Source organism: Notamacropus eugenii, chromosome 3 (assembly GCF_028372415.1).
Source record: "Notamacropus eugenii isolate mMacEug1 chromosome 3, mMacEug1.pri_v2, whole genome shotgun sequence".
NCBI classification, from domain to species: domain Eukaryota; kingdom Metazoa; phylum Chordata; class Mammalia; order Diprotodontia; family Macropodidae; genus Notamacropus; species Notamacropus eugenii.
Window position 1 is genome coordinate 117,997,019 of NC_092874.1, and position 12,708 is coordinate 118,009,726.

Below are 12,708 nucleotides of genomic sequence, written 5' to 3' on the forward strand. Positions count from 1 at the left end.
TAACAATTAATTAAAGCTGTAACTAACAACCATGGCAAGAAATTGACTATTAGTACTGTCCCAGGATACTTCCTCCCCTGCCCATCCTATGCCCACAATGCTAGTGGTAGAAGATTCATCCTGAAGTCACTTTTTCCCCTTCACCAGCTTGGGAACATACTTCCTCTTCACCCGCCCAGCCCAACTTCCAAGGCTGCACCCCAGGTGAACCTGCCCCTTCCCCACTCCCCAGCTGTGACTACTAGCCCCAGCTACAGAAATCACTAGTTACAGTTCTCATCTTCTCTGCAATATTCCTTGGAAATAGCTTTAGTTTAACCACCTCCAGTGATGGGGCGCTCACTTTCCTCTGAAGTAACTCTTTCCATTTCTGGACAGTTATGGTTTTGAGGCAGTTTGTCATCAGATAAAGCTGAAATCTGCCTCCCTGTAATCTTTAGGAGACTGTAAGAAATTGGAGAGTGAGGTCCAAACAGAGAAAGTCAGTGGGACATTTGACATAACAAGCTCTTGGTGAAAGATAGTATCAAATTCTCCATCAAAGAGGCAGTCCCTACTAATCCAAGGGAAGTGTGCCAGAAAGACAGCAAAGACTGATCTCCAAGAAAAGAATCTTAAAGTCAATACCCTAAAAAAGTGAGTGAGCTAAGGTCACTAAGAACATGTTTATGGCCTCTTCTTAAAAGAAAAACAGAACCTTCCTCTCTTCTTTGCAGAGGTTGGGGACTGTGGGAATGTAATATTGCACATACTGTCAGACATGATTGACACCTTCGCTGATCTTCCAAAACTTTTTTTCCATCTTTCTATTTTATTCCTTGTCACAAGGGATGACTTTCCGGGTGGAGGAGGGAAAGGAATATATTCAAAAAGCAAAATAAATTAAAAACAAAAGCTATAAACTCCAAACGACCTTTTAAGATGAAAGAAAAGCAGAAAAAAATGAGCAAAGAACCATGACCTTGGATGTGAAGAGTTTCTCTAGGACAGCAGAAAGTCCAGCACAGGTCAAAGACACCAGCAGACCAATTCACTGGGAGAGTAAAGAGGACTCTGGAAAAGAAAGGGGAGAACATGAAAATTCAAGTCCATTGTCTTTCTAAGAAATGAATGTCTCAAACTGAATTGTTTGTGGGTGTACTTCTCGTTTGGAAGTGGGGAAGATGCTATACATATATAAATAGCATATACGTATATGAATATTTATATATGAATATGCTATACATATATAAAATATATACATGTGTATGTTTATGTGAATAATGCAAGTATAATTTTTTTTAAATACTGAGAGAGTTCCAAGAGGGAAAGAAACAGATGACCAAGAGAACTTAATATGCTCGCTAACTTGGTAGTGCTGTTCGTATCCCTTAAATTTCCCACTCGTTGACCTTACTTGAGCTATTTCTCTAGAGAGAACTTACGTTTTGTATGGTGTCAGAATTTTAAGCCTGTGCATATTTGTTACAAAAGTTTTGTTTTTCTCTCTCTTTTTTCCTTGGAGGAGAGGTGAGAGGAAGAGAAAATATAAGCATGGTCATTGAAAAAGGTTAGTTAAAAAAAAAGACAAAATGATCTGAGATCCTCTGATCTCTGACACAGGAATGCCAGAGAAAATAGGGCAGGACTTAGAAGTGTTAAGAGTTCAGTTCAACTCAGCAAAGAAGGAAACTGGATTGTCTAGTTCTTCAAAGTCTCTTCCAACTCAAATACCAACCCTTAGCCAATAAACATGTTAAGTTCCTGCTATGTGCCTAGGCACTGTGCTAAATGCTAGGGGTTAAAAAAGGGGGGGCAGAATATAGTTCCTGTTCTGAAAGAGTTCAAAGGAGAGACTACTCCTACTCCAACTAGTAACAGTAATAACAGTTCATATTTCTGTATTGCTAAAAGGTTTAAAAAGTACTTCCTATATAAAAATCATAGGACATGGGGAGTGCAAGGGCTCTTAGCTCAGTTTTTTGGAAAAACAAATTGAGAATCAAAAGGTTTAATTTTTTATGGTTGAAGTCTCATGTTGTGTCAAGTATTTCATAGAATGGACCACAAAGGCTTTTGCAAGACTATTCACCGCTTGTTTCTTGTCCTTACAGCTCACCAGAGTTCCCGTTGAGTCCTGTAGTCAGTATCAAAGCTGCAGTGAGTGTCTTGGCTCAGGAGACCCCCACTGTGGTTGGTGTGTGCTTCACAACACGTGAGTACTGCTGGTCAGCTGGGTCCTGCTACCTGCTTTCCTCCATAATCTCTCTCTTTTCCTTCTCTTCTTCTTCCCATCATTCCCATCATTCTTCCCTCCCTCCTTGAATTCTTCTCCCCTCTGTTCTCCTCTTCTGTCCTCTGCTCTCCCTTTATATCTATCTACAGCTATATAATTTCCTCTCTTTTCTCCCCCTTCCGTTGCCCTTTCTAGCTCCTCTTAAGAGCTGGGGCCATATAGAAGATATGAAATGGGAAGCATAACAGTCCCATTAGAATGTCAGAGCAGTGGCTTGTGTTTGGGAGAAACAAGTGGTTTTGAGAGTGTGTCTAGCTCACCTTATTTAATTCTATTTATTTCAACCAGCATTTGAGAATCAGGTGAAGAAATGGAGTTGTTTAGCTTGGAGAAGAGACAATTTGGTAACTGGAGGCAGTTCTAGGTGGCACAATGGATAGTGTGCTGAATTTAGAGTCAGGGAAGACCGAGTTCAAATCCAGCCTTAGACATTTACTGCCTGTGTGATCATGGGCAAGTAATTTAAGTACTCCGTGCCTCAGTTTCCTTATCTGTAAAATGGGGGTGATAATAATAGCACCTTCTTCCCAGGGTTGTTGTGAGGATAAAATGAGATAATATTTGTAAAGTGCTTTGCAGACCTTAACGTGTTATATAAATGTTTATTATGATGATTATCATCACACCATCATTATCATTATCTTTATTGGAATGGGGGAATGAGGAGGTGGTGATGTCAGGCTGGATTTGATTGGTTCCAAATAGGAGATGTAGGAGAAATGTGAAGATGTAGCTGTAAAAGGCAGCCACTGAGTATAATACATGAAGTTATGGCAAAGTTACAAATTAAGAAGATGGCCCCACGGCCCCATACCTGCCTTTGAGGAATTTAAAGTGTCACTTACAGATAATAGACACCTAAATGATGGTACCCCAGAAAAAGGCAGATGGAAATATATGTTAATGTATGTAAATATATGCCTGATGAGGACAGTGGGGAGTAACTGGGGTGCTCATCAAAAAAGAAGCAGTAATGAATGGAAATCAGCTCTGCTTAGTCCGAGAAAGTTTCACAGAGGGAGTGAGCTAGAAGAATTTTTTAGGTCAGGCAAAGTTGGCCTTCTCCCAGCTCAGCATTGCTGAACCTCCCTGGGTACACTGGAGCCTCTAGGAAGGGTCCAGGATTCCCTACATCTAGAGCCCTTCCAACAGTCAGCCCATCGATAAGCATTTTATTAGTTCTTATGTTGTGCCATCCTTGTGCTGAGAATTGAGGTTACAGATAAGGGAAAAAAGAACATGGTCCTTCCCCTCAGGAAACTCACATTTTAATGAAGGAGACAAGATGCAAACAATTGTGTACATAGGAGATATATACAGGGTAAGTGGAAGGGATTCTCTGATGGAAAGCAGTAGCTCTAGTGGAGGAGGGGAGGAGAAGGAGTGGGGACAGGAAAGGCTTTCTGCGGAAGGTGGATAGTGCTCTATCTAGACCAGGGCGTTCTGGCTAATGGCCAGCCTGGGAGAAACCTGGATTTTCAGAGGCTTTGAGCCTACAGAGTAAGGAGGGCCCAGCTCCTCACTGCTGCAGGCTCATATACCTGACACCATTCATAGGCAATCGGTAGAGCTGTCCACACACTGTCACCTGATGCCTGTGGGACTCAGGAGTGGGTTTCCATGTCTGCTTTGATCCCTGCCAGGTGTTTCTCTCGTCATCCCTAGAGAACACTGAGCTCTTGTGAATAACAGTCATAGCAGCTCTGGAAAGGCAGAGAGATCTACCCCAGCGAATAGATACAGCCAACCTAGACTTAATGCTTGTTAATTAAAAAAAAAAACAAACAAACCTCAGATTTAAAAAAAAAATGAATGAATAATACCTTGGCATTTCAAGAGTTTTCAAACACTTTCTACACATTATCTAATTTGATCCTAACAACCCTGTGTGCTAAACAGAGAAGGCATTATTGCTCCCATCTTAATGATGAAGGAATTAAAGCCCAAAAAGCTTAGAAGGTGCCAGAACAGAATCACAGAGTCACAAAATCTTCAAGCTCATAGGTCATCTGGTCCTACTACTAAATGAAGCTTCAACCCCTTACTATAATATCCCCAACAAATTGTCGGACAGCTTCTGTTCAAATACTCCCAGTTGTGGCAAATCATCCTGTAAATTACACCAGAATCTGAGTTTTCTTGTGCTCCGTCTGGTGTTCCTCCCTGAAGGATAAGATCTTCTCTGTTTAAAGAATTCTCTATTAGTAAGTGAAGGGTTAGTTAGGAATGGATTGTAGAAGGCCTGAGCATTGTTTCCAATGGAGGCTCAGCTTCCCTATCCATACTATCAGGATTGTAAATAATCCCCTCCATCTGCAAAGTGAATTAGTCTTGGCTTTGCTACTAGCTTTCATGTTTGTGATCCTAGTCTCCTCATCTGGAAAAAAATGAGCATAATAAAGCATAGTTTATTAGAATTTTGTGAGGATAAATTAGGATGATGAATGTAAAATAATGTTGTGAGAAAGTTAAAATACATTGCAAATAGAAGCTATCAGTGGTCCTTCACCTTTGAGTTGAGACCTCTCCGGGCCTCAGTTCCTTCATCTATGCAACCATGGCCCTAGACTAAACGTCTTCAGTATTTTTTTTTACTCTAAAACTCTATCATTCTGTGATAACTTTTCCTTAACATTTTTCTATCATTTTCTTTTGTTTGTGCATCACCTTTATTTTCAAATATATCCTCCCCTACCCCACCCCTAGGACTGATTCCTTACAGCAAAAAAAGAAAGAAGAAAAACAAGTTCCACAAAACTAACCAAGACATTGACCTACTATGACAGTATGTGCAATAATCTATAATCATGGCCCCCATCTCTACATATTTGCATTTTTGCATTTTTCCATCTCTTCTTTGAGGCCAAACTGGGTCACACTACTTATATAGACTTCGGTTTGGCTTTGGTGGTGGTGGTGGTGGTCTTTTCATTTACATTGTTATGGTTATGTATGCGTGCGTGTGTGTGTGTGTGTGTGTGTGTGTATGCTGTGTGTGTGTGTTTAAGTAGTTTTTCTGGTTCTAATTATTTTATTCTGTATCGGTTTATATATCTTCCTATACTTCTCTGAATTCTTCATATTCATCATCTCTTGTAGTGTTATGACTACATTCATGTACCACAATTTGTTTAACTATTCCCTAATCCATGGGCATCTATCTACTTTCTAACCCATGATTTCTTTTCATTCATTCAGCAAAACTCTTGAGTACCTACTGTGTGCATGACATTGTAATATAAATAAGATGCTTGGAGAAAGCAAGCCACTAGGAAAGGTCCCACTGCCCAAGTCTTTCAACAGAGAGAAATTTAATTCTTCTGGAAAGACCTACCTGCTGAGGTTATGGATTGATAGTCAGAATATTAAAGCCAGAAGAGACCTTAGACTTAAGTCCTTTTGACTTAGGGACCTAGTCCAACCCCATGATGGAGTCCATTGATCACAGAGTAAAGGTGGAAAAGAGCAGCTTGATGAAACTTCCTTAACTATTTTTTCTAACACGCCTCTCACTCATCCTCACTTCCTTCATGCTGTTCCAATGAAAGCCAGCCACTACTTCCAGTGATGAGGCATCTTTCTGAAACTTGGATGAGTACAACTTGGAAATTCATTGCTTGGGGGATGTTGAGAGAGAGCTGGAGACAAGCTGGGTTAAGGGAGAAGGAGTGAACCCCTTTATAAATCCTACATATCTTTTGGGGATATGCAAAGCAAAGCAATCTAGTTATGAGGAACCAGCATTCCTCCCTATGAGGCAATAGGAGAGAACTTTCCAGTAGACTTTCTAGCAATTAGGAGAAGGTGAGGCCTTAACAAATGAGTTTTCCCTTCCCTTGATAATGTCAGTCTCCATCCCCCCATCCCTCCTCAGTCCATCTTCTACTCCCCACCTTTAAGTGCAGTGTCTTTTTAGTTTTCAGATATTCTAAATATCAATATTTCTGTAGGTGACTCAAAGAGAGGAAATGAACCAATATTTATTAAGCACTTACTATCTGTAAAGACACTGGGCTCTTGAGTCTAGAGACAAAAATCTCCTATACTTCCTGGTGATGAAACCACTGTTTCCCAGGCTCAACATCTATCGGGGAACTTTGGTGGAGCTACAAGAAAAGGAACTGGAATCTTGGCTCTGACTCTTAACTGGTTATAACTACAATCAGGGACAAATCACTGAAATCTCCCCAAGCCTCCATTTTGTCATTGCAATGGGGCTCATGGTGACTTTAATTTCTTACCTCATGGGACTTTTTTGAGGAAAATATAATATATGCATAGTCATGAGGATTATTGTTCTTGTGAAAGCACTCTTGATATGTTATAGCATCATGATTTCTACTCTCTGCTACCAATTTTTGATCATGGATAAAGAAAGTTGAGTGGTAATGACAGCGAACTAATGAAGAGGAAGGTGGAAGAAGGATGGATGACTAGGAAATGTGTGTGTGTGTGTGTGTGTGTGTGTTTATATGTGTAATGTGCTTGAGGTCATGAATAGGGCCGTGATTAAACAGATGGCTGAAACTGAGCAGGAAGAAAACATTCCAAGCAGTTCACAGGTGTGCTGTAGACTGAGAAAAGATTAGGAAACACTGATGTAAACCAAATCCTACCTACTGCTATTTGTCCCCAGCTGTCACAGAATGCTTACTAATCCAAGCAGGGCAGAGGTTCCCCCATCTGCCCCTTTGCCTCTGCCTTTGCCACTGAGAGCACATGCTCCATATAAGGGGTAACCTGATTCATTTGCCCCAATCACGGCTGTATTGTAAGTGCTGGAATGTTTGACCATCATGCCTATTCCTAGCACATCTACCAGCTTTGTCCTTAAATCACTCCATTCTGCTGCTAAAGCTGCCTTCTTCTTGCTCTGGCCTGGGCGAAGATGGAGAAGAGCCAATCACCAACCTGAGAGGCTTGATGATAATAATTCCATCCTCCTCACTCCCTCCCAGTCTTCTTTTGTCCCTGGCCAAGAATGCATCCCCCAAACAACCTAGGCTCAGTGGGCCCCTGTCCCCCTTGCTGCTTTTACACTCATGGCCCTGTGCCCAGTCCAAAGAATTCTATCTCAGTCCTAGCAGGTAACAGGATCTCACTCCATTGGCCCAGCCTTGTTGATTGGCCCAGACATTACCTTTCTTAAGAAAAGTCTTCAGCGTCACTCATGGAAGGTTTGTGTAATCCAAGACATCTACAGGAGGAAAGATAAGATCAGGTTTTATAGAGTCTCTCCCTTATTCTCTTGCCCTGATCCCAACACGGCCCCCTCCCCCTTCCAGATTTCTTCCCCTGGAAGGATGTTTTTAGCCTGTTGGCATGAGTCAATTCTAAGAATTCTTGCTTCTTTTTTTTTTTTTAAGATTCTGTAAAGGAGGAGAGAATGAAATGAAAGACAGCAGTCTCCCAGGATAAGGACAACACACACACACACACACACACACACACGCACGTACATATGCACATACTGGACTGTGAATTAGGAGCACTGCAGTCTAATCTCTGCTTTAGTACCTAATTGCTGTGTGGCCCTGGGCAAGTCACAACTAATCCAAGCTTCCATTTCCTCACCTGTAAATGGGTTGGTAAGATTAGATCAGGGGTCCATAACCTGGGACCTATAAATAGATTTTTTGGGGGGAGTCCATGAACTTGTATGGCAGAAAATTACACTTTTATTTTAATGTAATTGGTTTCCTTATTAATCTGACATATTTTATTTTACGCATTTAAAACCATTCTGAGGAGTCCATAGACTGCACCAGATTACAAGAGTAATCTATAACATAATAAAAAAGCTTTAAATTCTCTTAATTAGATGATATGTGAAGTCTCTTACAACTATAACTTTCCATGGATTTCTGATTCTAATAGCTAGTACTAATATGGACAAGTGGCTCTCTACTTTGGCAAGCCCAGAGCAGACTTCATATGTGACTTTGGAGAGGAAGATGTCCTGGACACCTTTCTACTGCCAAAGGAAAAGGAAGCCGGTGTTGTTTTGTATGGTTTGCTGGCCGTCACTGGAGCTACAAGCTTTCCTGCCTCTTCCATTAAGCTATTCCTGATTCCCACTGATGTTAATGACTTTCCCCCTTGGACTTCACAAAGCACTTATTTTGAATCATACTTATTTGTACAAGTATCACACATCCCCCTTCCCGTTAGACTCTATGATGTCATAAACTATCTCTTGTCTAAACTTTTTATTTCCCTAATACCTAACACAGATATCCACACACAGGAGGCACTTCATGTTTGTTGAATGAATGACTAAGTGAATGAATGAATGACAAATTACTTTTATGGGGTGAAGGAAGAAACAGGACTGGGCAACCTCTACAAAATATATTGGAAAAACTTCTAAGATGTCATGCCAAGATTCATTTACTTGTTCTTCATTCATTCAACAAATATTTGAGTACCAACTATACACATTTTATCCCGCAGGTCACTAAGCAATTGCCTGATTACTCTCTGGGTGAGTCCAACTCTAAATTGAAGAGATGTAGGTCTATCATCATGCATGGCTCACTGCAGACAGGTCTAAAGGGTGAATTTCCCTAGATAGGACACTCACTCCATTGCAGAGAGTACATTTTTATAATTAACCTCACTCTTGAATTACTCACATTCCCTGTAGGGAAAAGGGGCAGAGGTAATTGAGGTGGAAAAGGAAGAAACCAGTGAACTTTTACGGGGGTGGGGGGAATCAACATATAGCAACCTTTTGCCATTGAGCCTCTTGGGAGTGTGGGGTGTCTAGTCAGCATTGTCTACAAGCCACCAATTTAAATCAGCTGTCAAAGTCACCTATGCTAGAAGAGCAAAGGGAAATTAGAGGCTGCAAGAAGAAAGAAAAGGAGAGGAGAGGGCAAAAGGAAGGGAGAAAGAGAAAAAGAAAGAGAGTTGGAAGAAGAAAGGAGAAAGAAGAAAAGGAAGGAAAATGAAAAGAAAGAGAAAGGTAATATCAGGTCTGATATCTGACATTTTTAACCATTTTCTATGATAATATTGATGGTTTGGGCGTCTTTTTTGGTTTCTGGATCTCCTTCCTATCTAGCTAGCTTTATTTCCTCTTGTAAGTAGATTTGGGGTCAATTTAAAGATGAGATAAGATAATTGCTTGCCTGTCAAATGGAATTTGAAGGGGTCCTAAGAAGATTAAAAATATCTTCTCCATTATATTGTGATTCTACCATTTATTCCTTTAGGTCTTGAAGACTTTTCAACTTTCGGTGGCTTATAAAATATTAATAAACCTGGAAGGAGTAATACCTTAAACATTGTCATAGGAATAAATAAATAAAAAGTATTTATTAAATACTTACTATGTACTAAGTACTGTGCTAAGTTCTGGGCATCTATAAATTAGAGAATTTAGATCTGCAAGGAAATTTGGAGACCATCTAAGCCCTCATCTTTTAGATGAGAAAACTAAGGTCTTAGTTAGAAAACTAACATGTAGTTGGCCCAGAGACACTTAGATTGGTAAGTGGCACAGTCACAAATGTAGCCTAGTTCTTCTAATTATAGTTACAGGGCTCTTTCCATTAGCATTTATTGTCTTAGCTAGATTCAAGTCCTTTCAGGAATAGAACACAGAATAAGACAGGTTCCATCTTTTTATCTAAATTTACTTTTATCTTGTATCAATTACATGTAACCAAATTTTTTTACCATTTGTTTTCTAAAATTTTGAGTTCTAAATTCTCTCCCTACCTCCCCTACCACTTCCTTAGGAAGGCAAGCAATTTGATATAGATTATTGCATGTGCAGTCATGCAAAATATTTCCATATTAGCCATGTTGCAAAAGAAAATACACACCAAACAACAACAAGAAAAAAAAGAATAAAGAAAGTAAAAAAAAAGTATATTTCAGTCTGCATTCAGACTCCATCAGTTCTTTCTCTGGAGGTGGATAGTATTTTTCATCATCAGTCCTTTGATTTGTCTTGGATCATTGTATTGCTGAGAATAGCTAAATCATTCACAGTTGATCATCATACAATGTTTCTGTTACTGTGTACAGTGTTTTCTTGGTTCTGTGCACTTCACTTTGCATCAGTTCATTTAGATCTTCTAAGATTATCCTGAAAGCATACTGCTTGTTATTGCTTAGAGCACAATATTATTCTACCAAAATCATATACCACAACTTGTTCAGCCATCCCCCAATTGATGAGCATCCTCTCAAATTCTAATTCTCTGTCGTCCCAAAAAAACTACTATAAATAAGTATTTTTGTACAAAAAGGTCCTTTTCCTTTACTCTCTTCAGGTTATAGACCTAGTAGAAGTATTGCTGGGTCAACAGTTTTATAGTTTGTGGGAGAGAGTTCCAAATTGCCCTCCAGAATTTTTGGATCAGTTCACAACTCCCCATATATCCTCTAACATTTGTCATTTTCCTTTTCTGTCATATTAGCCTCTCTGATAGATGTGAGTTGTTTTAATTTGTGTTTCTCCAATCAATAGTAATTTAGAGCATTATTTCATATGACTTTAGGTAGCTTTGATTTCTTCTTTCTGAAAACTGCCTATTCACATCCTTTGAGCATTTATCAACTGTGGAATGACTTGTATTCTTGTAAATGTATCTCAGCTCTCTACATATATGAGAAATGAGACTCTTTTTCAGAGAAACTTGGTGTAAAACATTTTCTTCCACTTTCCTGCTTTCCTTATAATCTTGTCTTTTTCTCCTTTCCTCTGCTTCCATGACCTTCAGTGTATCACTTCATGACCATCTACCTCTACTACTGGAGTAATGTCCACCTGGTTCTTCTAATCCAAACTGCTGAGAATTTAATTCTTATACACAGATCTGGTCATGTCTCTCCTTTGCAAAACAAAAATCAAGTAAAACAAAACAAAAAACTCAACCTTCAGTAATTTCTTGTTGCCTTCTGAGTCAAATTTAGACTCTTTTTGCCTTCACCATCTGGAACCCTTCTGCACTTCTAGCTCAGTCTCATATTATTACCCTCCACGTATTTGCTATTCAAGCCAAACTCGGCTATTTTCTCTAACTGCTCCCTGTACTTTTGTTCATGATGCTTCATAAAATACCCTCTCTATCCCTCTTTGCCCTTTCATAGAATCACAGAGTCTCAGATTTAGAAGGTATTACAGAGATCACCTATTCCAACTCATATCTGCCCAAGAATTCCCTGTACAACTTTTCAACAAGTAGTCATCTGTTCTCTATTTAGAGATTTACTGTGAGGGAGAAGCTGCTTAGTCCCAGCCCCACTGAACCTAATCAGATGAAGGCAGTTCTAATTATTAAGGGACAACTTCCCCCACACCAAGCCTAATCTGTCTGTCTATAATTTCTTCCCATCCCATCTAACTCAGCTCTCTGGGCATTAAGCAGAACCCACAACCCTTTAAGGGTAGCTAGGTGGCATGGTGGTTAGAGTGCTGGACCTGGAATCAGGAAGACTCATCTTTCTGTGATAAAATCCAGCCTCAGATACTTACTAGCTGTGTGACCCTGGGCAAGTCAGTTAACCCTGTTTGCCTCAGTTTCCTTCCTGTAAAATAAGCTAGAGAAGGAAACAGCAAACCACTCTAGTATCTCTGCCAAGAAAGCCCCAAATGGGGTTATTAAGAGTTGGGCATGACTGTAAAGACTGAATGACAACAACGGAGGTGTTGGGAATAGTATGACCAAAGTGAAGCCACCACTGACCTCAAAAAGTTTGCAATCTATTAAGGGAGACAGTGCGTACATATATAGGAACATACAAAATGAAAACAAGGTAGTTTGGGGAGGAAAGTGCTATTAGCTGGGGGAATCAAGGGAGACCTCAGGGGGAAGGTTCAATATGAGCTATTCCTTGGAGAGAACTAGGGATTCCAAGAGACACTGGAAATCTTTAATCATTAGTGTTTTATATGGTGCTTTAAGGTTTGCAAAGTACTTTACATCTCATTGGATCCTGACCACAACCCTGGGAGGTAGGTGCTATTACTATCCCCATTTGAGGCTGTGAGAGGTTAAGTTACTCACCCAGGATCACACAGCTAGTAAACATCTGAGGCTTCATTTGAACTCAGGGCCCCTGACTCCAGCTGTACTACCTAGCTGCTTAAAAATCTAAGGTACGGTCTTCAGTGCCTTTCCCATTCTGGTTACCATCCTCTCGAGGTGCCGTCTTAAAATGTGATACTCAGACCTCAGAGTCATCCTTGTAAATATAAAGCTGGAAGGGTTCTCAAAGGTAATTTTGTCCAATCCCCTCATTTTACAGAGGAGTAAACTGAGACCTAGGGAGGTTCAGTACTCTGACTGAGGTCACACAGGTAGTAACGAATACTTCAAATGTGGTCTGACTAAGGCACAGTTCAATGAAACTATCACCTTTCTAGTTCTGGAAATCATGCCTCTTTTTTTTGACCGCCATAAAAACATGAAGTACCC

General features: G+C 40.0%; 1 protein-coding gene across 1 annotated transcript in view; it reads left to right on the forward strand.

Moving 5' to 3' along the window:
- PLXNA4 (plexin A4) overlaps positions 1 to 12,708 on the forward strand; it is a 564,470-nt gene that overhangs the window by 394,947 nt on the left and 156,815 nt on the right. Inside the window, exon 4 of the mRNA XM_072652713.1 lies at positions 2,094 to 2,194. Coding sequence (XP_072508814.1) covers positions 2,094 to 2,194 — 101 coding nt within the window. The remainder of the gene's footprint in view (positions 1 to 2,093; positions 2,195 to 12,708) is intronic.